This window comes from Quercus robur, chromosome 5 (assembly GCF_932294415.1).
Source record: "Quercus robur chromosome 5, dhQueRobu3.1, whole genome shotgun sequence".
NCBI lineage: Eukaryota > Viridiplantae > Streptophyta > Magnoliopsida > Fagales > Fagaceae > Quercus > Quercus robur.
Genome location: NC_065538.1, coordinates 23,678,520 through 23,705,088, shown reverse-complemented (window position 1 = coordinate 23,705,088; position 26,569 = coordinate 23,678,520). Strand labels below are relative to the sequence as shown.

General features: G+C 35.6%; 2 protein-coding genes, 1 long non-coding RNA gene and 1 pseudogene across 6 annotated transcripts; 1 reads left to right on the top strand and 3 right to left on the bottom strand.

The window, feature by feature from the left end:
• Positions 1-1,828: 1,828 nt before the first annotated feature.
• LOC126725555 (uncharacterized) lies at positions 1,829-19,820 on the bottom strand. 4 transcript variants are annotated; one of them, XR_007655499.1, is made up of 4 exons: positions 17,066-19,820; positions 12,415-12,479; positions 2,605-2,713; positions 1,829-2,030 (listed from the first exon to the last, which is right to left on the bottom strand). XR_007655499.1 is itself a non-coding variant. In XM_050430338.1 (3 exons), the coding sequence occupies exons 1-2, from the start codon at positions 18,531-18,533 to the stop codon at positions 12,445-12,447; spliced, it is 1,503 nt and encodes a 500-aa protein (XP_050286295.1). In that variant the 5' UTR covers positions 18,534-19,820; the 3' UTR covers positions 9,153-9,449; positions 12,415-12,444. The 4 variants fall into 4 exon arrangements, 2 of the variants coding, with proteins under 2 accessions (XP_050286295.1, XP_050286294.1); XR_007655500.1 differs by having other exon boundaries at positions 1,829-2,027; XM_050430338.1 differs by lacking the exons at positions 1,829-2,030; positions 2,605-2,713 and adding an exon at positions 9,153-9,449.
• Positions 5,477-8,461, bottom strand: LOC126727998 (probable disease resistance protein At5g43730). Its single transcript, XM_050433887.1, has 3 exons — positions 8,323-8,461; positions 6,985-8,206; positions 5,477-5,923 (listed from the first exon to the last, which is right to left on the bottom strand). Exons 1-2 carry the CDS (start codon positions 8,459-8,461, stop codon positions 7,305-7,307), a joined length of 1,041 nt encoding a protein of 346 aa, XP_050289844.1. The 3' UTR covers positions 5,477-5,923; positions 6,985-7,304.
• LOC126727997 (probable disease resistance protein At5g63020) lies at positions 19,812-25,590 on the top strand (annotated as a pseudogene).
• LOC126725556 (uncharacterized) lies at positions 20,647-22,389 on the bottom strand. The gene is made up of 3 exons (XR_007655501.1): positions 22,219-22,389; positions 21,560-21,611; positions 20,647-21,091 (listed from the first exon to the last, which is right to left on the bottom strand). It is a non-coding gene; the product is annotated as an uncharacterized LOC126725556 (long non-coding RNA).
• Positions 25,591-26,569: the final 979 nt, after the last annotated feature.

Sequence of the window (26,569 nt, the reverse complement as noted above, 5' to 3'; positions counted from 1 at the left end):
ACTTAGCAATTTTCCTTTAGATAAACAATATACATTGAGAACACCTAAAGTCAGTTTGCAATAGACGTTAAATCAAGATATCATTGACTTTTTTTTTTTTTTTTTTTTTTTTTTTGATAATTCCCAAATTGTAAGATAGGGCTATTCTTATAACAATAGATCGAGTAATGTTACGTTTATAACATTTTCACAGCAATTTCACTATAAATTTTAGGTGACAAACAATGCTATTTATTAAAAAAATGATGTTAATGAGAGTTCAATTTGGGGACTTTGTCAATTAGAAAGGGCTAGAATCTCCGTAAAGAAAGCAAGATTTTTGTGCCTTAGCCTGATTGATTTTATTATAATTTCTATTTTCATATCTTTAATTAATTTTTCTTTTCCTTTTCCTTTTCCTTTTTTTTTTTTATTTTTTTTTATTATCACTTATACACATAGATTATGAATATTTGAAAATTTTGTGAAATAAAGGAATTATATCACTAACCATGTATCATTTATTATAGGTCTATAGCACCTATCATTATAGGAAGAGTAACATCAGGGACTTTCAACCAAAAAAACACAAAAATGAAAAGAGTAATGTCTGGACATAATTTCTCACAATTATTGATATTTACATAGTCCTATTATTGATACCATATTTATTACCATCAATCATAATATGCCAGCTCTATTCATTGGTCCAATCTTAGGTCCAAGTCAACTAAAGTTTGACCTTTAAACCAGGCTACAAATCGGGTAATTAACCGGATGAAATTGTGGCCATGGGGTCAAGCTTTGGATGGGCCTCTCTATTGGGCTTGAAATTTGGCACAAAACAAATTTGTTTGGGCGAGTGGAGGGATTGCCATTTTCATTAACCGAAATGACATCGCAAGGAAGATGCAGAGCGACATCGTTTCACAAAGGGTGACATGATCCCAGAGCAACACTCGAATCTTTGGACCATTGCAAATGATGTCATTTGGGTGAGTTTTTGAAACTTTTCTTGCGTCTTCTTCTTCCTTGAGACGTTCCTTGTTGCTGTTGGGCTATGAGAGAGAGAGAGAGAGAGAGAGAGAGTTTCAAGTAGGCTTTGTCGTCTACTTCCTCCATTTCCAAATCATTCTAAAAGTTTGCCAAGTCTGAGAGAGAGAGTGAGAGAGAGAGAGAGTTTTAAGTAGGCTTTGTCGTCTACTTCCTCCATTTCCAAATCATTCTAAAAGTTTGCTAAGTCTGTTTCTTCGCCTCTAGCCTTTTGAGGCCTCAATATAATTTTGATGCACTCAGATTGTTATCTACAGATCTACTTGCCTTGCGTGCTTTGGCATCTGGAGAAAATTTATGAAGATGTGAAGCAAGGGTGTCGAAAAAGATGAAGAGTACCAACCAAGTTTCTGGTTGGCTTAAACAAATTCTGAAATTGGAAAAAAGATGTGAGCAGAACTCTGAAAGACGGTGAGGAACAAGATCAGAACAAGTGTCTCGGAGGTTTTTGTCCCAAAAATTGTCTGTCAAGGTCAAACTATAAACTCACAGCGATTGTAAGAAAAAAGCTAGAAGAAGTAGAGAAACTGAAGACAGGAGGTCAATTCAACGCTATGGTTCAGAAGGGTCATGATTCAGTTGAGAAGAACCTATTGGCGTGACTGTTGGATTAGATTTCACGCTTCAAAAAGTCCGGATATGTATTGAAGAAAAATTCTTAATAATTAAAAAGATAAAAACAGATGTCATATGTGAGTAAAGAAAAAAAAAACGCATTCTGATTACATAACACATTAAGTTTAGTGCAAATTAATTATTTTAAGAATACAATCAAATACAATACAATTCACGCGAATGTAAAAAAAAAAAAGTAGATTGAAAAACAAAAAGACGGAATGGTCAAATGGAAAAAACCAAAAACAAATTCATGAGAAGAAAACTTAACACTCATTCACACAAACATTCATCCATTTTCTTCTTTTATTGTTGAACACATCATCCGATACTTCAGCATTTTGCAAGCCATCTTCCTGAATCAATCTTCAAGCAGTTGCCTACTGAAATTGTGCAGTGAGTCAGTTCATCATAATCACAATCAGTCATTAAAGACATACATTTTCAAAAAGGAAGAAAAAAAAAATGAGATTGTAAACTAAAAGTAACAAACTACCATTAATAGTTCAACCCAATAAACTAAACATAAATGAATCACATATATCCTTTCACCCGGCTCAATTAATAGTTCAACCAGTAACCAGGGACTTAGAATTCGTATTAGAACCATCGATTCCATAAGAAAAACATTAAAAAAGAAAAAAAGAAAAACCCCCACTACTTAAATTAATAAAAATATTGATTAAAGTCTTGCAGTTATAGCTCATGCTAGTTGACAGCTCCTGCTTCCTTTGAACAAAAATAAAATCAAATTGGGGTGGACAATTTTAGGCTTAAAAAGTCAGGTTTAGGTAAAAATAGAAACAAAAATTCGATACAAAGTGAGAAATATATATAGTAGTAAGATTAAATAAAGGAGTTTATCTGTCGAAACTAATTGTAGACTAAACACTGACATAATTCTCAACATATAAAATATGGGAACATAAATGAGTAATGTACACAAGCACTACTTACCTCAAGTACACAAAAGCAAGAAAGCGCAAATCAAATCGCACTAGAAGAACTTGCCCCAACATCTGCTAAATTTATTTCCGAATGCCTATACAATAATACATCATCGTCCCTTGAAGCAAAATAAACACGCAAAAAATTAGTAAAATGACAGAATTCTTTTTTTTTTTTTGAGGGAAAGTGAAATGCCCGAATTGAAATGCAGTTCTATATGTTGAAATATGAGAAGCTGTGAAGGTGTTGTGAAGGTGATCTGTAGCTTGAAGAACAAATGCAGAAGATGAGGACAGAGGTTTAAGTTGAAGATCAAATACCGCTGCATATGCTACTGTCGTTTAGTGTAAATATGTGTAAAACTACTTATAGTTTAGTTCTAATTAATTAGATAGTTTTTAGTTGACAGATGTCAGTTGATGATTGGTTCCAATTTATTAGTTGGTTAGTTAGGATAGTATGTTATCTTTCCCGCTTTGTTAAGTTTATATAAACTCAAAGAGTTTATTCTGATCATTATTCAATGAAGCATTTTCACAAATATCAATTCTCTCTCTCAGTATTATGGCCTCCATAGCCAAAGCTTGAAACTTTGTTACTACCTATTAACTCTAAAAGATTAAAACAATGATGTGCAAAACTCAAATCTAAGGTCTTAAAAAGTCCTAATACCACTAATTAGGGCCAAGGTCCAAATTAATCAATGACAGAGCAACTAATTAAACTTGACCACAACCAGCAACAATATGGTTAGCAGGAGCAACAATTCATCAAAATAATTAATAATAACTAAACATATATATATATATATATAAGTCCAACTACATAAATAATGTTTTTTTGTTAACAAAATTCCATTTAAAACTTAATCAATAGTATCCCAAGTCATTCTTGAATTACACTTAAAATAAATCCCATAAAACAACAAAGGTAGATACATATGTAATTTTTTTTTTTTTGGGGGGGGGGGGGGGGGGAATAACATCCATATGTCAATTCAAGCATCCATTTTATACTAACCAAAAAAAAAAAAAAATTACAACCTTCATTTCCATATAATTACATAGCTATTTTTATTAAATTTGATATTTGGAATTGTGATCAAAAGTATCAATTTCTTCAATTTCTCATTGTTGTAACTATTGAATTAAAAAAAAAAAAAAAAAGGAACAAAGAGCTACATCTTCAATTGAGGGCCTTAGTTACCCTATAATGGATGACACAATTTATATATAAAAGGAAGTTACGTTCTAGCTTTTGCTTAAACTATTTTATTTCCTACCCATGAGACACAAAAAAAATTCTTCGATCAATAGTGCAATAGATGAAATTTGGAAACTCTAGACTTATGGCATGTCCTTTAAGTTCATCAACATTAAACTCACCACCCAAGTGGCCCTAAGAGACACGTATATATATGCACAATTTCCAAAAAAATAAAAACAATTGTATGTCCAAAATCCCTTGATTAGGATAAATAACCATTAATAAAGCTCTAACTTGAATAAATCCCAAGTTTCCTTCACCTGGTCCAATTATTATTATTAATGGTCCCAACCAGTAATTAGGGACTTACTTAAACTTCATCCTCAATTTCATAAGAAAAGCATTGAAACAATGTAAACCCCAGAATGGCATAACCTTAACTAGTACCAACGATCACCAATCTTAAACTAATCAAAATCCTTCCAAAATCAATACTGATATTAGTGACAAATCTCAAGTCTCAACTACTTAGATGAAGCATGAATTTGATTAAAACAGATCATTTAATTTTAAGAAAATACCAAATTGTCAATTCATAAACCCTAATTTCACAAACAATTTTGAACTGACAGCATATGGTTTAGAACTAGAAGAGCACAACCTATGAAGCACGGGTGTGTTTCGGGACTCGGGTGCGGGTGCGGGACTCGACAATTTTTGAAAAAGGTGGGTGCGGGTGCGGCGGGACTCGGCGATTAAAAAATTAATAAAAATATTTTTATTTATATTTTTAATATATTGCTAAGAATATTTTTTCACATTATATAAACATATACCAAATTTAAGAGCAATAGTAAATAATAACTAAAACATGATGTTCTTAAATTTTTAATATATTACTAAGCATACTTTTTTTTGTACTTTTTTTTATTAATAATTTTATATACATATAATTCTTTATATATTATTGGTCAAAATTTATATAATTTATTGAGAGTCTTAAAACTATAAGTCCAAATTTCAGATAATTTATCAATTTCAAGTCTAAATATCTATCCAATAATTATAATAATACTATTAAAACAATTTTACTATTAAAATATTCTTTAAAAAAGTTACTATTAAAAACGCAATATAAAAGCTCAAATTAAATATTAGAATAATTTTATTAATCATATATTACGTGTGGCCCGTAAAAATAAAGTTTTGTCAAATCTCTTTATCATTTCTAACATCCACTCACGTGCTAAGTTCACAAACATAAAACAAGGCAAGGTCCACTCACGTGCTAAGTTCACAAAACAAAAAGAAAACATAAAACAAGGCAAGGAAAATTTAAAATAGAACTGAAAGGGACGGACAAAACGAAGAAGAAGCAGCCACCGCCTCTGCCATGTCGGAAGAAGAAGAACAAAAAGAAGAAGCAGCAGCCGCCGTCTCTGCCATGGCTTGAATCGGCCGTTTCGCCCGATACGGCCCGATTCAGCGTGAATCGGGCCAAGTCTGAGCCGCGTCGGCGCGAGTCGGCTAAAAAAAAAGAAAAGACACGTGGCTGGATGCGGTCGGACGCGCGGGCAGCGGCGTCGCTCGCGCATCGCCGCGTCCGGCCTCGTCGGATGCGAGTACGGCTCCTCTGGAGCCGCGTCCGTGCTTTCCAGCTTGATATCAATCCCCTTTGTATTTCCCAAATTTTTGTTCCATTTAATATCAAGCATCTTAATTTTCCGAACGTTGAATTTCAGCCGGCAATTCAGTGATAGCAGTTTCAGAGACATTAAGATATTCCAAGTTGATTAATTTACCAATCTCCTGGGGTAACTCACGTAAGAGAAAACTATTTGACAAATCCAATAGTGTCAAAGCAGACATCAAAGGGAAGAAACCAGCTAGAAATGTTGTTAACATTGGAACCTTACAAATCATAGTACGGAGATTCGGTAACTGCGTGACATTTTCGCAGAAATGTTCTATGCATGACGGTGAAGAATTTATGAGGACATCATCTATACTATAATCCCACAAAGACAACCTTTCTACTTCATTCCATATTCTTAATTCGCATTATTCATCTGACTCAACATCTCTTTTGATGAATTTTGCAACCTTGTCTTTACATTCCCACCTGGAAAGCACGGACGCGTCTCTAGAGGAGCCATACCTGCGTCCGACGCGGCGACGCGTGAGCGACACCGCTGCCCGCGCGTCCGACCACATCCGGCCACGTGTCTTTTCTTTTTTTTAGCCGACTCGTGCCGACGCGGCTTAGACTCGGCCCGATTCGCGCTGAATCGGGCCGTATCGGGTGAAACGGCCGATTTAGGCCATGGCAGAGGCAAAACCGGCATGGTAGAGACGGCGGCTGCTGCTTCTTCTTTTTGTTCTTCTTCTTCCGGCATGGCAGAGGTGGCAGCTGCTTCTTCTTCGTTTTGTCCGCTCGTTTTTCTTCTTCTCCTTTCTTCGTTTTGTCCGTCCCTTTCAGTTCTATTTTAAATTTTCCTTGCCTTGTTTTATGTTTTCTTTTTGTTTTGTGAACTTAGCACGTGAGTGGACCTTGCCTTGTTTTATGTTTGTGAACTTAGCACATGAGTGGATGTTAGAAATGATAAAGAGATTTGACAAAACTTTATTTTTACGGGCCACACGTAATATATGATTAATAAAATTATTTTAATATTTAACTTGAGCTTTTATATTGCGTTTTTAATAGTAATTTTTTTAAAGAATATTTTAATAGTAAAATTGTTTTAATAGTATTATTATAATTATTGGATAGATATTTAGACTTGAAATTGATAAATTATCTGAAATTTGGACTTATAGTTTTAAGACTCTCAATAAATTATATAAATTTTGACCAATAATATATAAAGAAATATATGTATATAAAATTATTAATAAAAAAAGTACAAAAAAAAGTATGCTTAGTAATATATTAAAAATTTAAGAACATCATGTTTTAGTTATTAGTTACTATTGCTCTTAAATTTGGTACATGTTTATATAATGTGAAAAAATATTCTTAGCAATATATTAAAAATATAAATAAAAATATTTTTAATAATTTTTCAATCGCCGAGTCTTGCCGCACCCGCACCCACCTTTTTCAAAAATTGTTGAGTCTCGCACCCGCACCCACACCCGCACTCGAGTCCCGAAACGCACCCGTGCTTCATAGATTCCCACCACGCCATGTCACGGATCAAACTGTGCATCCTAACGAACTTTTCTGATTCACCACTCTCTAGTAAACATGCACGCTTCAAACTTCTGATTATATATTCTCCGTCACGGTCATATTCATCTAGAAACCTTTCTGCTCTCCAATATTCAATGAGTTCTTCTATACTGATGTTATATCCATCAGGGAATAGACAACAATACAAGAAACAAGACTTATGGGTAGCATTCTGCAGTTTTTCGAAACTAAACTTCAAAGGAAGCAGAACGGAATCCATGCCTGGAAACTCTGAAGGAGTGTTCCTCAATGCGGCTATTTCAGACTCCTAGTCAGCTGGATCCTTCCTACTAGCCATTGCACGCCCAACAGTGACCAGAGCTAGCGGCAAGCCTTTGCATTCTGTAGCCATAACTTCTGCAAGCTTCGGTATACGTGGATCATAATTAAAAGTGTTTTCACCCACCTTCATCCGAAACAAACATAAGGCTTCTTCTTGTTTTAAACACTCTACCTTGATATTTTGCTGAGTTCCCATAAGGCCACAAACTTCCTCTGATCGGGTTGTAAATATTACTTTGGACTCATTCTGATCATTTGGAAGAGGAATTCCTACACGGTTGAGATCAAGCCGTTCCCATACATCATATAACAATAACAAAAATTTTCTCTCTTCTAGCCTCTCATATATTTGTAAGGCATTATACCCCATAGAAACCAAACGAAGTCTTTCTTCGAGACCTAATTTTTGTAAAATTGTTCTCTGAATTTTTTTCACGTCTGGTTGTTTTGATACAGGAACCAAAATAACTTCATCAAAATCATGGCTTCGGCTCAAGAACAGATTGTTTATTCTTTCAAGGAGGGCAGTCTTTCCGACACCCCCAATTCCATATAAGCCAATGATTCTCAGACTCTTGTCATCAATGCATCTCTGGACGATTTGAAGCTTGGGATCTAAACCCACGGTCTCATCCATAGGCTTCTTGCTAACGGAATTATGCATCTTTGCAACCACAACGTCGAATCGACCTTTATTCTTCAGCTTTTCTACTTCATCGAGCATTTTGCTTACTCTGTTTCCTAGCTTGTAGCTTCGCCAACAGTTTTTGGGACAACAACTTGCGAGACACTTGTTCTGCTCTTGTTCCTCAACATCTTGAAGAGTTTTGCTCACATCTTCTTTCAGTTTCTGTACCTCGTCAAACCAGCCAGCCACTTTGTTGGTAGCTGGAAAGCACGGACGCGGTTCTAGGGGAGCCGTACCCGCGTCCGACGCGGCAACGCGTGAGCGACGCTGCTGCCCGCGCGTCCGGCCACGTGTCTTTTCTTTTTTTTTAGCCGACGCGGCTTAGACTTGGCCCGATTCGCGCTGAATCGGGCCGTATCGGGCGAAACGGCCGATTCAGGCCATGGCAGAGGCGAAATCGGCATGGTAGAGACGGCGGCTGCTGCTTCTTCTTTTTGTTCTTCTTCTTCCGGCATGGCAGAGGCGGCGGCTGCTTCTTCTTCGTTTTGTTCGCTCGTTCTTCTTCTTCTCCTTTCTTCGTTTTGTCTGTCCCTTTCAGTTCTATTTTAAATTTTCCTTGCCTTGTTTTATGTTTTCTTTTTGTTTTGTGAACTTAGCACGTGAGTGGACCTTGCCTTGTTTTATGTTTGTGAACTTAGCACGTGAGTGGATGTTAGAAATGATAAAGAGATTTGACAAAACTTTATTTTTACGGGCCACACGTAATATATGATTAATAAAATTATTTTAATATTTAACTTGAGCTTTTATATTGCGTTTTTAATAGTAATTTTTTAAAGAATATTTTAATAGTAAAATTGTTTTAATAGTATTATTATAATTATTGGATAGATATTTAGACTTGAAATTGATAAATTATCTGAAATTTGGACTTATAGTTTTAAGACTCTCAATAAATTATATAAATTTTGACCAATAATATATAAAGAAATATATGTATATAAAATTATTAATAAAAAAAAGTACAAAAAAAGTATGCTTAGTAATATATTAAAAATTTAAGAATATCATGTTTTAGTTATTATTTACTATTACTCTTAAATTTGGTATATGTTTATATAATGTGAAAAAATATTCTTAGCAATATATTAAAAATATAAATAAAATTTTTTTTAATAATTTTTTAATCGCCGAGTCCTGCCGCACCCGCACCCACCTTTTTTAAAAATTGCCGAGTCCCGCACCCGCACCCGAGTCTCGAAACGCACCCGTGCTTCATAGGTTGGTAGGCTTCGTGAGTAGTAATAACTCTTCAGTTTGGACCCTTTGCTGCACATCGTTATAGATTTGCATGAGTTGCTCCATAGTAACTCGCAAGGAATTGAGATTTTCTTTCAAATTGCAAATGAGGACTGCACGCTTGAACCCAGAATGCCATAGGCACAACCCAATTTCTTTAATGACTGGGATCACGAACATGCCACAAGTCATGGCTATGGGTGACTACGAAAACAAATTTTAAGGAAAAATGGTCAGCTAAAAGGAGGTGGAAAATGAGAAAAGAAACCGAAAAGAGACTGAAAAAGGGTTGCTGTGAATAGAAGAGATGCTTACTTTTTTCTTTTCTTTTCTTTTTTCCCCCCTCTCTTTTTGCAGATTAACTCGAGGCTAGTACTGACTGTTTAGATACCAAGATTCTAAGAAGATATGCTATTTTGAAATTAATCCTAAATTTCACTATTTTGAAATTATAGTTTTTAAGAGCATGTGAGTATCTATAACTTATTTTAGGAAATGACATCTAAAGTGCGTGGATATAATATAACTTTATAGTACATTTTAAAGGAATTAAGCACGCCTGAAGTCAAGTGTGGTTTAACTCACTTTTTTATTTATTTATAAAAAGACATCAATTTAAATTGAATCCCATGTAAATACTCGTGCAAAATAGACAATAAAGTAAACAGTTATTTTTTTGGGGAGGGAGGAATTTTCTTGGCTTCATTGCATGGTCTATCCTTGGTTTTAAAAATTAGACCAAAAATCAAGTATTAGTTCAGTCCGGTAAAATCGCCCAAGGTCCGGTTTATTGATCAGTTCGATTTTTAAAACCATAGGTCCATTGGCTTAATGAAGATTTATTTTGAAAAAACAAAAAAAAAAAGATTTTTGTTTTTGGAAAATGAGTGTTTTAATAAAAATATCATGATTTTTTTTTGGAGATAAATTCCCTTAGGGTAATAAAAAAAAAAAAAAACTCATGAATTTTTTGTGGAAAAATTTCATAAAGGGATTTTAATAAAAATTTCATGAGTTTTGGATGGAAAATTTCCCTTAGGGATTTTTACTGAAAAATTCATATGGGTTTTGAAAATGAGACTTTATGGATCTATTTTTTGGAAAGCTCTTTTGAAAACAATGGAAACACTTTTTTCTATTGGTGGAAACCATTTTGAAAAAGAAAAAATTGAAATAACTTTTTTTTGAAAATTTTATTGAAATTATTGCAAACGATGGTTACACAAAGCCATTTTGTTTTAGGGTTATAAATTTACAATGTTAGCTAGCAAGCACATGAAAACCCATTTTTATTCAAGGACAAAATTAAAAAAAAAAAAAATATATATATATATATATATATATATAACCACATGAACAGTAGTAATATAATCCCGACAACATAACCAATTATCATGTAAAAATCCTATGCTAATTAAAGACATATGCATTATGTTCTCCAAATAGTACAAGCATAGATTTAATGAAATATACATCACCATGTTCATATAGTCATATTATTCAATTATATGCTTCAAGGACAAAATATATGAGGTAGACATCACAATGGGTAAGGACAGAATGTAGATTGGCCATGCAACAATGGGTAAGCCATGCAAGAGTAGGTAGATTGGAGATTTTAAGCATAAATTCAAGCAAGCACCATCAAGTTATATCCATGTAATCAAACATCAATCATCAATCATGTGATTTAACCAATAATCAAAGGAATTGAAAGGGGTGTACTACTTATCAAAAGGGGTAAAGCATATAATGCAAAGTATGATAAAAACATAGCATTATGAACCTATTCATTGTAGAGCGGCATTGCTTGATCTCCTCTATAAGGAGATTCAGGCTTTAAATTCCCTTTTTTTTTTTTTTTTTTTTTTTGTAACAATTGAATTATGATTTTATATTAAAAAAAAAATATAAATAATCACAAAATTGAGTTTCCCGCCAAAGATGGTACTGTTGTTGCAACTAAAGTCCCCATATAGCACACAAAGATGTTTCTCAAAAAAAGAGAGCACACAAAATAACAACCGAAAACCAAAGAGAAAATCCGTTATACTATTTTTTTTTTTTGATGAGTACTCCACAACTAATTTTTGCACTCTCATTTCATTTTTTTTTTCAATATGTTTATTCATCTCATCTAAAATTTTTGGGTGAATTGCAAACTACATCCCTAAAGTTTGGGAGTGTTTAAATTTTACACCTTGAATTTTCAAATTTTAGATTTTACCCCTTGAATTTTCAAATTTTAGATTTTACCCCTTGAATTTAGAGAGTATTTGTATTTTACATCTTAATATTTTAGAATTTGGATTTTATCCTCTAAAATTTAGGGGTGTTTGGATTAATTGCTTAAAGTTTGGAGGTGTTTAGATTTTACACATTGAAGTTTCTGAATTTGGGATAAAATCCAAAGATCCCAGAACCTATGAAGCATGGATGCGTTTCTGGATTCGGGTGCGGGTGCGGCGATAAAAAAATTATTAAAAATATTTTTATTTATATTTTCTATATATTGCTAAGCATACTTTTTTTTTTTTTTTTTTTTTTATATAATTGTAAATATATACCAATTTAAGAGTAATAGCAGATAATAACTAAAACATGATATTCATAAAATAGAATACAACCCACAAGTTTATTTTTGTTAATTTTTTAACATGTATTTCAGCTATGATTTTGGCCAGTTTCGGCCGATTTAGGCTGGTTTGGGTTGATTTTGGCCCAGATTGGCGTGTATCAGCGCCAATCACAAAAAAAAAAAAAAAACATTGAAACCCCAAAATGGCCTAACCTTAGTATCAGCAGTCAAATCTTAAATTAATCAAATTCAAACCAATTTTAGTTAAAGGTATCAAGTTCCAACTACTATTTCTGGAGAAAAGAAAAAAGTCACAACTCACAGCTACTTGATTGAAGCATCAATTTCTTTACTGTCTTAATTTCATTTGAAGAAAAGTCCAATTTTGTCAATGAATAAACTCAAAACTGGCCAAAATTCCAACAATAAGCTCAATAGTTTCTGTCAAGACTTAGTCAACTCTCAATTGTGAAAGGAATTTACATCGAAAATTAAGCACTTTTGGGAAAAATCAGAGGCGTTAGCATACTGTTTAGAGGAGCACAAAGAGTTTAAGCTAAGGATCAGAATTTGAACAATTTTTTGACTTACCAAGGGACGAATTTTGAACTGAAAACTTGATTAGTGGATGCACCCTTCCATTGCTCTTCTTAGCACTGTAGGAATCAAATGGCAGCTCTGTTAATTGTTTACTCTGTAGTCTGTAACTCAATCTGTATCATGAAAGGAAAGGCAGAAAGGCAGAAAGGTTAATGCAGGACGGTATATTCTCTTTAGGCTTGGCAGGTTGTTCAAACTTGCTTTTTCTGCCAATTTGTCTCCTATCTATTATTTCCACTAATAATAGATAAGGGGGGAAGGGGGGCATGGCCCTCTAGCTTTTGAAAATTGTTATTTGGGATGCTATTATTGGAAAATTATTAGTTACTTCCGGAGTACTATAAATGTGTATTTTTTTCTCTTATATAAATGATAGGTCTCACCATGAATTTAATTAGTAGGATCTACTATTCATGTGAGAGGAGAGAGTACGCATTTATGGTATTCTGAGAGTACACAATAATTTTCTGTTATATATATATGAGATAGGTTCAAGTTATACTTTGTGTAACTTTAAAGATTTACACATTTTTTAAACCAAGTAGATCCAACAGTGAAAAAAAAGACCATCATTAATGCTAATATTCTAATTCATCTCGTTTATTACCCCTTATTTAATACATTCCATACTTATTTCTAAACCCAAAATAATTTATAACACAACTATTGCTTTTAGTTGTTCTCATAAATTCTTGGCAAAAATGTAAAATTGGCCCTCTAACTTTTAGTATTTTTTATTTCAGTCCTCTAACTTTTAGTTTTGTCATTTCAGTTCTCTAACTTTCAAATTTTGTCATTTCAGTACTTTGTTAGAACTCAGTTAGGGGTTGCTGTTAATTGAGCCAAAACAACGTCGTTTTGGCTCTTTTTTTTTTTTTTTTTTAATAAATATTGAAATTTAAAGGAAAAAAGGAAAATCTGTTAAAAAAAAAAGAAAAAAAAAAAAAAGAAAAAGAAGAAGAAGAAGAAGAAAACATTTAAGGGCCTTCCCTTGAAATCAAAACAAAGAAATCGATTCAGGACTCCATCACCGAACTCCATTAGAACTCCATCACCTGAATCGGTTGAGCCACCAAAACTCTATCTGACCAAATATTCATTCCCATACCACCTAAAATCATCACCAACCCAACAAAAAACCTTAACCAGAACCACCCATCACCTTCATAATCCTTATATTGAGACACCCATCTGGCTTGTAAGCAAGCATTCAAAAGATTGAACACAAAAGCCATCATTGCCACTAACACTGGGAAGTTGCCATTGTTGGTCTTACTCTTATTGTTGTTGTTGTGAAGGCGAAGTGGGTATATGCAAGTTTTGTGGAAATAGTGGAAAAGAAAGGGGGACATGGTGGGACCCCAACTAGGACGGTTGTGTTTGCCATATGGGGCTCGGAGGAACTTGAGGGAGATGAAGGTTGGGGGCCCTATGAGGTACAGAGTTAGGAGGCTGTAGTGAAAAGAGGTTTTGATCTAATGAGACCATTGTTGTGTTTGTGTTTTGTGTTTTTTTTTTTCTAACAGATTTTTTTTTTCTTTAAATTCCAAAATTTATTAAAAAATAAAATAGCCAAAACAACGTTGTTTTGGCTCAATTAACAGCAGCTCCTAACTGAGTTCTAATGGAGTCTTGCATTGACAAAAATTAAAAGTTAAATGACTGAAATGAAAAAGATTGAAAGTTAGAGGGTCAGTTATGTATTTTTGCCTAAATTCTTTTATTAATTTTCGATTGTCCCAAAAGTTACTGAATTAAAATTAAATTTAATTATTTAACTACATATTTCTTAAGTCATCCTTCTTCACATGCTTGCTCTATTCTCATGTTTTTTTTTTTTTTTTTGATGGGAAATAAGAGAATTTCATTCATCTGAAAATGAATTACAAAAGAGAGACAAAGCATGAGCATTACAAACAGAGATCCTCAATAAGAAGATGCTTAAGAAAACTTGGAAAAGACATTTTCCAAACCTGTGAAACACCAGAATTCTCAGCTACCTTTGCAAGCTCATGGGCAACTCTATTGCCTTCCCTTTTCAAATGTTTAAAAGAACACCAAGAAAACAAAGCAGCCACTTCTCTAATGTTTCTGATTATGTGCCCAAGCTCACCACCATGGATTCCACTATTAATTGCTAGAATAATGGATAAGGCGTCGGACTCAAAAATAGCGTGAGAGACTACCATTTCCGCTGCGAGAAGCACACCATCTTGCATGGCCAGAGCTTCTGAGATCTCAGCCGAGTATGACCCAGGTAGAACCTTGTTTGAAGCTGCTAGAACTTCACCCATGTTATCGCGAATGACTACACCGATGCACGATTTCCTCCCATCTTCAAAAGCTGCTGCATCAGTGTTAATTTTAATGAATCCCGTAGGTGGAGCTTTCCACTTGGACTGAGGAATGGACTGAGATAACCTCGGACAGGAACAAGCTGCCTTGTATTCGGCCAAGAATCCACCTGCCATTTCCCAAGCATGAATTGGAGGGGAACCCGAGTCCTCATGGATTGCTTGATTGCGATTCCACCAAATAGACCAGGCAACAGCAAAGAAGAGCTCTAAATCATTCGGGGAGCCTTTTGCAATAAAATCTAAGGCAATATCCACCAAGTCACAATAAGAAGTAGAGAGGTCCACAAGGCAATTGTACCAAAATGCCCAAGTCATTTTTGCATGATTGCAATGAAGAAGTGCAAGGGCTGTGGTCTTAATGGCTTTGTCACATAGTGGGCAGAAGCTAGAGCAATGAACACTTTTGTGGTTTAGATTTTGCATAGTTGGAAGACCGTTGACACAAGTCCTCCAAGCAAAAATTTTGATCTTCGGAGGGACTTTTTGCTGCCATATCCGCTTCCACAAAAGGGTCCTTGAGCTGCTTGAGGTGCTTTCACCTTCCTCAATTGAATCCATAATACCTGAAGCTATATGATATGCACTTTTAACTGTAAAATCACCCCTTTTGTTGCCTATCCAAATAAGACAATCTTCGGGCAAATTATAATTTAGTGGGATTTTAAGGATGGTGCTGGCTTCATGGGGCAGAAAAGTGGCATTAATTACATCAATTTTCCACCATCTAGTGTCATTGTCTATGAGGGAAGACACCCAGGGAAAGTCTCCATAGTCAGCTTGGGGGGAAATCACCTTGTGGGTTGATGGTGTTGGCAACCATCTATCATCCCAAATATGGATTCGCCGGCCATTGCCTACCCTCCACCTTGTGCCCCTTTTAATAACCTCAAGACTATTGTGGATGCTTCGCCAAGCATATGAGGGGTTACTCCCTTTTTTGGAATTGAGGACATCATCAAAAGGAAAGTATTTTGCTTTGAAAACTCGAGCCACTAGGGAGTCGGGGATTGTGAGAATTCTCCAACCTTGCTTAGCTAGCATGGCAAGGTTAAAGGCTTGTATGTTTCTGATTCCCATACCTCCATGGAGTTTAGATCGACACATCTTCCTCCAACTAACCCACGCAATCTTGTTCTCTTTGTCCTTTTGCCCCCACCAAAAGTTTCTCATCATACTTTCTAAGTCTTGGCAAAGAGTCTTGGGGAGTTGGAAGCAACCCATATTGTATGTAGGCACTGCTTGAGCCACCGCTTTGATTAGGATCTCTCTCCCACCAATTGAAAGGAGTTTACCCTTCCAACCAGCAAGCTTTTTTGCCACTCTGTCTTTAACTTCAGCAAACACCTGTGCTTTGGATTTCCCAATGATGGAAGGCAGCCCCAAATACTTGTTATGCCTGGAATCTTGCATTGGATCGAGGATGTTTAAGATGCCATCCCTTGATTCTTGGGAAGTGTTCGGGCTAAAGAATACTGAGGATTTGTCAGTGTTAATTTTCTGCCCTGAAGCCTCTTCATATCTGTTGAGGATACTGACAAGAGTATGACATTCTTGCTCCTTTGCGTTACAAAACAAGAGGCTATCATCGGCGAAGAAAAGGTGAGTAATTAAAGGGCAGCCTTTACAGATGGAAAATCCATTAATTTGCTGATTCATAGCAGCTTCATGAATAAGAGTTGAAAAGCCCTCGGCACAAAGGAGGAAGAGGCAAGGGGAGAGCGGATCCCCCTGTCTAATGCCCCTTGAGGGAGAAATGTTCCCACAAGCTTCCCCATTTATAAGCACTGAATAAGAAACAGAAGAGACACAATTCATAATAATATCAATCCATTTTTCCACAAAACCCAATTTCTCCATCACACCTTTAATAAAGCTCTATTCTACCCTATCAAAAGCCTTGCTCATGTCCAATTTAATAGATATGTAATTTTCTTTTCCTTCTTTTTTATGGTTTAGATAATGCATCAACTCGAAGGCAACAAGAACATTATCCGTGATCAGGCGATTAGGGGTAAATGCACTTTGGTTTTCGGATATGATGTTTGGTAGAATGTCTTTAAACCTATTGGCAAGGACCTTAGAAATGATTTTATAGGTGGTGTTACAGAGGCTAATGGGGCGGAATTCTGTCATTCTGGTTGGCTGGTTGGTTTTTGGTATGAGGGAAATGTTGGTTTTGTTTATTTCAGTCACGGGCAGATTTGAATTCAGCAAATTTAAAACCATGTTTATAATGCTAGGTCCAACAATGTCCCAATAATTATGAAAAAAGATCGCGGACATACCGTCAGGCTCAGGTGCTTTGGTGGGGTAGAGCTGCTGAAGTGCCTTCAAGACTTTCTCACTTGTGAAAGTTTTGGTGAGCTTAGAGTTCATTTCATCTGTGATACGCCTAGGGATTGCATTAGTGACTTCATTGATTCCGGTGGGAGAAGATGTAGTGTAGATTTTCTCAAAATAAGCTATAGCAGTGGCTGTGATACTTTCCTTACTTTCACACCAAACACCATCCTCATTCCAAAGCCCCAAAATGGAATTCTTCTTCCTCCTCTCCGAAGCATGGGCGTGAAAAAATTTCGTATTTTTGTCACCTTCCTTATACCAATGGACTTTGCTACGTTGTCGCCAAATGGTCTCCTCACTGTCCAGAAGGTCATTTATTTCCTTTTTAAGCTGATTAATTTTAGCCCATTTGCTGCCTTGCTGATCAATAGTTGTAATGGAGTTAAGAGCTTTTCTTTTCTCAGCTATTTTCTTTGGAATATTGCCTACTACATTCTGATTCCAGCTTACCAACACACTTGCACATTTTTGGAGATTTGAAGCAACCCCTTCAGGAGTGACAGAGAGAGTATCGGAGTGCCATGCAGCCTCAATCACATCATGACAATCCTCCCTTTTGACCCACATAACTTCGAAATGGAAACGACGTTTACCTCTACGGGATGGAGGAGGAGAGTCTGTGATGGCAAGAATGTAGTGGTCGGATGTGGATTTAGCCAAATGGTGAACAGTAGGGTCCTTGAAATGTCCGAGCCATTCATTAGTAGCAAAAGCTCTGTCAAGGCGAAGCGAAATCCTATTACTCCCTTCCTTCATGTTACACCAAGTATAATCTGGGCCACAGTATCCTAGGTCCTTAAAGCCACAGTGATTTACAATTAGACGAAAGCCATCCATTTGATTTTGGGAATGTTGAGCTCCACCTGCTTTTTCAGTCATTGAAAGGATTTCATTAAAATCACCACAGCAAAACCAAGGTAAATTAAATTGACTATGAAAATAGGAGAGGAGTTTCCAGGATTCTTCCCTGAGGTGGGTCTTCAGGTTTCCATAAAACCCGGGGAATTTCCAAACAAGAACAGTGTCTGCCTCTGTAATTATCGCATCAATGTGATGGTTAGAATAGCTCTTAATCTCCAGCTTTGTGTCACTGGACCAAAGAAGAGCAAGCCCTCCACTTCGGCCCCTACTCGATACAGATAATCCATTTGTAAAACCAAGTTTGAATTTTATTTTTTCCATACGTCTGCATTTTGATTTAGTTTCCGAAAGGAAAACTAAATTAGGATTCCAGCGTTGCACATAATCGCGAAGCGTATAAACTGTCTGGAGGTTCCCAATTCCCCAACAGTTCCAACAAAGGGAATTCATTGTTTTCAGTGGTGTGACCTTTCTGTATTTTTCATATCTTAGTCTATACAAAGCATATCCAACCAGGAGTAAAAATGCCCATTGAAACAAGCAAAACATCCAAACAGAACCAAACAAAGAGATAATCCCAAATTTCAGACCCTAGAAGCAATAAAGAAATACAAATCATAAAAACAACTCACTGCCTCTGGCCAAATCACGCCAAATTCAGAATTACCCTTAAATGCCAGTGAATCGCCCTACAAATGATCTTTGCAGCAGCTGCATCAGACAGAAAAGCCATCGAGTATCGATCAACAATAGATCAAAACCCACCCAGACCAAGAAGACCCACTCTCCAGAAGAACTTTGCTCATTCGGCGAGAGAGAAAACCTCTAAAATGAAAACCGGGATTTGTTTAATCAGATGCCGACCCACTTCCTTGCTGAATCCAATGATTGAGTTTCTTCCCTAGTGTTGCCCGCACTAAAACCAGTAGACAAGATAAGCGACAATTGAGAAAGATATAGGATGGTGGATGGTTGATATGTAACTGAGATTTTGGGATTTAGATTTAGGGATTTTCAGAAAAATAGTAAAGTGACCACAAAAAGAACGGGTAGAGAAGACCCACACGTAATGGTGGAGAAAAGTCCACACAGTGGTGGAGAAACCCACCCACAGATGGTGGAGACCACATAGAGGTGGAGGAAGAATCCACACGGAATGTGTGAGAGAAAGCTCCTACTTGGGAGAGTTATTAGTCAGTGCTCTATTCTCATGTTAAGTTAATGTTGTCCACAAGCTTAAATTACTAGAATATGATAAATTTAATTATTTAAACATATACTTGTTACAAATAACTTTACTTTATCTTTTTCCCACATTTTCTCCTTTTAGCTGATTTTTTATTTTCATTTGAATATGTTTTTACAGACAAACCAACGGCGGCGATAACGACTTTGGTGTATTCAATCATTAAAGACGTTGGTTTGTGCTTATGGAATTTTGTGTCAAGTCCTGTGGACAAGGTTTGCAATCTGGAAGACAAGCTGGACTCCTTAAAAGATGCAGTGGTGCAACTGAAGGAAACTTATGAAGAAGTGAAGCAAAGGGTCGAAAATGAAGAGGAACCACAGATGAAGCGTACCATCCAAGTTTCTGGTTGGCTTGAGCAAGTACTGAAATTGGAAAAAGATGTGAGTTGAATTCTAAAAGATGGTGAGAAACAAGACTAGAACAAGTATCTCGGAGGTTTTTATCCCAAAAACTGTCTGTCGAGCTATAAACTTGGAGCGATTACAAGTAAAAAGCTCGAAGAAGTAGAGAAACTGAAGACAGGAATTCAATTCAATGCTGTAGTTCAGAAGGTTCATGTTCCAGTTTAGAAGATACCTATGGATGAGACCGTTGGTTTAGATTCCATGCTTCAAAATGTCTGGGGATGTATTGAAGACCAAAATTTGGGAATTATTGGATTATACGGAACTGGGGGCGTTGGAAAGACTACCCTTCTCTACAGCATAAACAACAAGTTCCTCAAAGTTAAGACATGATTTTAATGAAGTGATTTTGGTTGTGGTATCAAAAGATCCAAAAGTAGATATGTCACGCCCCAAACCCCAAATGGGTCCAAAGCATGAGAAAGACATCTCAAAGTTCCTATAGATTTTTCATTTTTGACAATCCAATCCACATAAATCATATCAAGTACCAAGATCAAGAATTATCATAATAATTTCGTTGAATATACTCTTAAAGTAAGTCAGAGCTCTATAACACATTTACGAATAATAACTAAAAATCATGTGCCTCCACATAATACATGAATATATTGCAAAACTCCGATGCTTTAAATAGAAAGTCTCAAAGCTCTCTAAAATATGCAATACCAACAAAACTCTTGGGCTAACAAGCCTCAAGAGCCCAACTTCTAATAAAATTAACTACTGCAAGCACCCTTAAAAACAACTAGATCGAATCACCAACCCTTAGTAATGTAAGTCTCCCAATTCAGCATAAAACTCCAATCACTACTGATAAGGAAAGCTCCATTCCCATGATATAGCTCATTAATCTGTAAGACTATGAAAGATTGGGATGCGCTAAAACCCAGTAAGTAGCATAATTAATGGGAGTGGGGGAAATGCAAGTTTCATCTTCAATAATAATAATATGACAAGAATGATTTAATAATAAAACACAAAATTTCTCAAAGTAAATACCTTGAAATTATACACCATAATCTGTGAGCATCAATAATATTATTTCCAAGGCCATAATATCTAGCATAAGATAAATTATCACAAATCTACCATACTACCAGATAAACCGGTCAGGGGATCCACCCATTCACAACTGGCATAATATTGTCCTCTCTGGTATGCAGACTCTTGGCCCCATGGACAGCAGCCTCACCCATACCCTTAAGGTTTTTCTCTCCCCCAATGGGTAGCAGAGAGAGCGCGTCAAATAGGACCTCTCTTGCATGTGGTCTCTTGGCCCCATGGGCAGCAGCCTCACCCACACACAATCAAGGAACCTCTTCCCCCCATGGACAGCAGGGAAGAACGCGTCATCCAAAGTGAAAGGACACTGACCTGAATTTGATTCCGTTGTCACAAAGACTACTGAAACTAAATCGGGTGATCACCGGGAAATCACACATGGCATAGGGCTAAAATCACATAAACTCACAGGTTACCTTACTTTGAAACACATAGTTCATATCCAAGTAGTTTCAGAAAACCTTAAATAATCTAACTTCTACAAAGTTTGTAAGGTTTTCAAACTTCATTCTTATCAAAAGATTTTCTATCAATTTTCCAAATAATATAAGACAAGATAAGCATCTTTAAGCTTTTCAATATACCATAAAATCAATGATTTTTTTATCAAAGATTAAATAAAAGATGCTCATTTTTCCATATCAACAATTTGTGTATTTCCCCAAATGCAATACCAAATATGATGCATTTTCATATATAATCATATATATATATATATATATCTACGTTAAGGTTACGACACAATAATTTTTAGGAAAATATAGTTTTCATAGGTAGTTTCCAAAAGTGTGTCTAACCCAAAAACAACATTTATGTAACATGATTATTTTTCAAAATCCCATTAAAAAGCTACTTACCTCGTAACCGCAAAATTCTAATTCTCCAAGCTTCAAGGAGATTAGCTAGAATCTAAACAATATCAAGTAAACCTATCACAATAAATATAGAGCTTGAAATTGCATCTAGTCACAATTTAAGAATTGTCAAATAATCACTTAATTAGGCAAGCCTAGTATTTAGCCTCACAAATAATATTTTCCACTTCCAAAGTTTCTCAACCAATTAATTTACAAGGCATAGACTCCCATTATACTCATGAATCATTCAAGGTATTATCTGTAACATCAAAACCTCAACATTTTATAAGTACTTCCCACAATATTTACACCACATCAACAAGAGATCCATGATATCAAAATCATATCATACTATCCTCCAAAACAAATAATCTAAATCTTTGACTAGTTCCAAATAATCAATAAAAATTATATTCACAATTTATTTCACATTAAAAAGCCAAGATCTCCAAATCTTCACCACTTAGATCACCACCATTGGTACAAACCATAAACCCACTCATTAAATAATTCCACCAATACAAAACCCATATATATAAACACATAAATATCACGACCAATGCTCATAAATTACATAGGTATATATCATTATTAAAACTTAGATAAAAATAACCTCAAGCAAAAGTGTAAAATCCACTAAAAAGATTAGAAACTCTTACCTCAATTAAAGGGATGAAGATGCTTAGAGGTTACTAAGGATTTTCCAGTGATCTTGCCGGAAAAATGATGGTGAAAATGTGGTATGGAGATACCGGTGGGAGAGTGAGGCAGTGGAGAGGAGTGTGAGACAGAAAATGAAAAAGAAGAAAAAGAAAGAAAGGTGAGGTGAGGAGCTTTGGCCGGTCAAAGATATAAAGAGATAGAGTGAAAAATGAGTGGTGGGGAAGGGTGGGGGTAGGTGGGAGCACGTGAGACCCATAAAAATCTGACTTTCTACTCTTCTTCTTCTTCTTTTTTTTTTTTTTTTTTTTTTTTTTTTTTTTTTTTTTTTGTATAACTGGGACGTTACAAGATATGGTTCAGAAAACAATTATGGATAAATTGGGCCTCACTAGAGACGAAGGGAATCCAGATAGTGACCAGATTAACGCTCGGAAGATATCTGATAAGCTACATAGAAAAAAGTTTTTGCTGTTGTTAGATGATATATGGCAGAAACTTGATCTTAGTCTTGTAGGGGTTCCTGATCCAAACGGTCAGAATCAGTCCAAAGTAGTATTTACAACGCGATCAAAGGAAGTTTATGGCAACATGAAAGCTAAACATATAATTGAGGTTCCATGTTTAGCACCGAATGAAGCATTGCATTTATTTCGGATGAAGGTAGGTGAAGCCATTCTAAATTCTGATCCAAAAATATCCGAACTGGCAAAAGATATGGCTGCAAAATGCAACGGCTTGCCACTAGCACTCATAACTGTTGGGGGCACAATGGCTAGTAGGCATCATCGTCATGAATGGGTATATGGGTTGAACATATTGAGAAACACCCCATCACAATTTCAAGGCATGGACTACGTTCTTTAGCTTTTGAAGTTAAGTTATGAAGGACTGCCGAGTATTAACCATAAGTCTTGTTTTCTTGTATTGTTGTCTATTTCCAGAAAACTATGAAATCAGGAAAGAACTTATTGAATACTGGATAGGAGAAGGGTTTCTAGATAAATATAATGAAGATGCGGATATAAATGGTGAATTACGCCCTAAAGGAGAACCAATTATTGAAGATTTAAAGCGAGCATGCTTATTAGGAAGTGGTGAATCAGAAGAGTACATTGGGATGCATGGCATGGTACGTGACATGGCTTTTGTGGAATGCCAAGAGAAAATTGCACTTTTAATAAATTGCATGTGGATTGAGTAAATGGAATGAAGTTGAAAGAATGTCGTTGTGGGATCATAATCTCCTCTCAAAAGTCTTGCATCCATATTCATCCATAGAGGATCTCCTTGGAAATATCTCTCAGTTACCCAATCTCCGGACTATGATTAATTTGTAAGGATCCTATGTCAAAAACATTGCATGCTACATTCTTTCCATTGATGTCTGCTCTGAGGCTTTTGGATTTGTCTACTAGTACTAGTTCAGTCTTACATGAGTTACCTACGGAGATTGGTCAATTAATCAACTTGGAATACCTTAATCTCTCTAATACTGCTATACCCGATCGAATTACCACCTACACTTCAAAATTTGACAAAAATGCAGTGTTTGATATTAAATTATACAAATCTTCAGAAAATTCCAGAGACAATGATATCAAACTTTAAGTTTCTGGAAGTATTTAGTAAGTTGGAATTTCTTCAACCCAAACATCCTGGTGCCTGGTGGTTACGTACAATATTTGTTACAGGAATTGGAGCGCTTGCAACACATAAGAGAAATCTATATCGCCATTCATGAGGTCACTTTTTCCCTGCAAAGATTATTGGAATCGCAGAAGTTACTTGGGTGCATAAGAAAACTCACACTCGATGACTGCAATGATTTAACCTCCCTTGTGCTATCACCCTCATCGTTGAGAAAAATGGAGGATCTTCAGTTACGTTCTTGTGATAATTTACGAGAGTTGAGGATTACCCGTGGAACAGGGCACTTCGACAAACTCAGCAAGGTAATGATTAAAGGTTGTAGATCCTTTTCTGATGTGAGGTGGCTCATTTATGCTCGAAGACTTCAAACTCTTGAATTAGTTTTCTGTGAGTGAGTCATTGGGTGAAATAATAGGAGATGAATTGGGAGTTGGAGAAATTGAAGAAAATATGGAGATATTCTCAAGGCTTTTGGTTCTACGTTTGGTTTCCCTACCAACCTTAAAAAGAATATGCCGGCATGCCTTGCCCTTTCCTTTCCTAATAAAGATTGAGGTACAAGATTGCCCACTTTTTAAGAAGCTGCCATTTGATTCCAACAGTGCAAGGAACAATCTAAAGCTAATTAGCGGAGAGGAAAGCTGGTGGGAAAGCTTGCATTGGGATGATGAAGCCATTAAGCTATTTTTCAGCTCAAAATTTCGAGAGTTAAGACCTGACCAGAACCCGAAGGATTGGTAAGTCAATAAAGAATTTCCAATTCAAGTTGTAGGCTAGTATCTGAAACATTTTGTGCTCCTCTTATGGGCTGGTCCTTTTTAACTCTCAAAACACTTAGCCAAATTAAAGGGTGCTAATTTGGAAAATAATGTTGTTTTAATAATAAATATTTAACTTGGTATTGTGAATCTAGCATTTTTCTTCAAATCGTGTATTCAAGAATCAAAACACAATTTCAACACTAGAAACTATGTTCTGAAAAGATCATTTTTACCTAAGATTACACCAAGACAGCCCTACTCCTCTAAACCAGATCCTTTACTAATACCCATGTTTATTCATTTTACAATGGAAGTTTGTCTATTCTGAATCCGTACTGTTACAATTGTATAAAATTGATGAAAAACCCAGAAAATAACCCTTGACCAAAATACTAACTTCATTGACTCGATCAATTTGGGTCCCTAATTACTGTTTTAGGTCCTGTAGTTGGGGGAGGTGGAAGGAAATTTCGGATTATTTAACTGAGGGTTCTGGGAAGGAGGAATTTTGCACTTCCAATTGAGCCCCAGTTTATTTATTTTTCTTGATATAGGCTTTGTGGGAAATTCAAAACTTCTTTTCCTAAATAGAGATTTTTATGACTTGGCCTTAAATTCCCTATATTGTCCATATCTTTGTGAAGTTGGTGTTCAAGATCATTTTGAAATTTATTGATGACTATCGTGCATCTTGATGTGGTGATCATTTCACAAATATAAATTCTTGTGGGGTGCTGGGGACAAGGATTGAGGTTTAAATTTTTAAGTGAGAGAATTTTATACATGTATACTTAGATTAAGTTAGAGTAGAATTTTTATCTTATATAAAAAATATATATATATATATTAAAATAAGATTTTTTTTTTTTTCATTATAATTCATTTTAGGCATTTCACATATTAAGCGTTGCTGTGTTTGTTTGCTCCAGGTACGGGGACTTTCGCCCACCGTACTGAGATTTCATTTCACTTGTTTGTACGAGCTTAAGGTAAGTAGAACTGTTCAATATGCTCTCCTCTAAATACTCATTTACAATCTTTTGCTATATCTCATATGTTGTTGACTGCTTATACAGCTATGAACTTACTCTTTCCTCAATTTCAGTTGTTTACGCTTTTGTAACCTCACACTTACCTTACAATTTTCTTCATTTTTTTGCATTGGCCCACAATGCCCAATAGGTGAATTGTATCAGTTTTTTAATATTGGCCATATTATATTTACGATACTCCTTAGGGGCACAGAAAGGGAAATATTGTTACGGAGATTTTGGTGGATTGTGGAGGTTTTCATAATGGGGGTTGTAAATGTTGATGACTATACATTTTGTTACTGTGCTCCTTTTTGGGGCCCAATACACAAGACATCATACTATAAATCGTAAATGTTCTTCAGTTCTTATTAAGATTAATGCGACGATACACCTGCCTTTTGAGCATGATTCTGTTTTGTGAAGGATCACTTATTCTCTCTTTCTTGGTGATGATTGAGCTTGAAAATTGGTATCTCCTAGTTACTTGACATTGTTTTATTTTCCAACTCCCAAGGGAATATAATTTGTCTCGAAACAATTATTCATTTACTATAATATCACTATTATAATTATATCTCACCTTATATCGAGTTATTTGATTTTATTTCTCCCTAGGCTAAACCTGTGTTGTAGAATGTAGACTACTTACTAGATTCTTTAGCAAATCTTCTGTTGCTTGCGTATCAGTATATCTTATTGACATGAGCTGCTTGCATGTCTAGCTTGTGAGGGTGCCTAGAGGACGATCGATCTTTACGTTCTGGCTGCTCATAATTTTGGTATTTTTCTTGAGTTGTTTTGATATCCATGGAAACCTTGCTGAATGGAGATTTACTTTCTTTAGATTGTGTAAAAGAATGAAGATTCTGGAAGAGAAAGAAAATTCTTATTGATTCATAAAA

Excerpts from the sequence above, each read along its gene's own strand:
- LOC126725555 (XM_050430338.1), bottom strand. The coding sequence starts at position 18,533 with ATGTTTTGCTTGTTTCAATGGGCATTTTTACTCCTGGTTGGATATGCT. Across the intron at positions 12,480-17,065 it reads CAAAGCACCTGAGCCTGACG|TGCTAAGAAGAGCAATGGAA; the intron begins GTATGTCCGCGA and ends TGATTCCTACAG.
- LOC126727998 (XM_050433887.1), bottom strand. The coding sequence starts at position 8,461 with ATGCCGGAAGAAGAAGAACAAAAAGAAGAAGCAGCAGCCGCCGTCTCT. Across the intron at positions 8,207-8,322 it reads TCGGGCCAAGTCTAAGCCGC|CTACCAACAAAGTGGCTGGC; the intron begins GTCGGCTAAAAA and ends CGTGCTTTCCAG.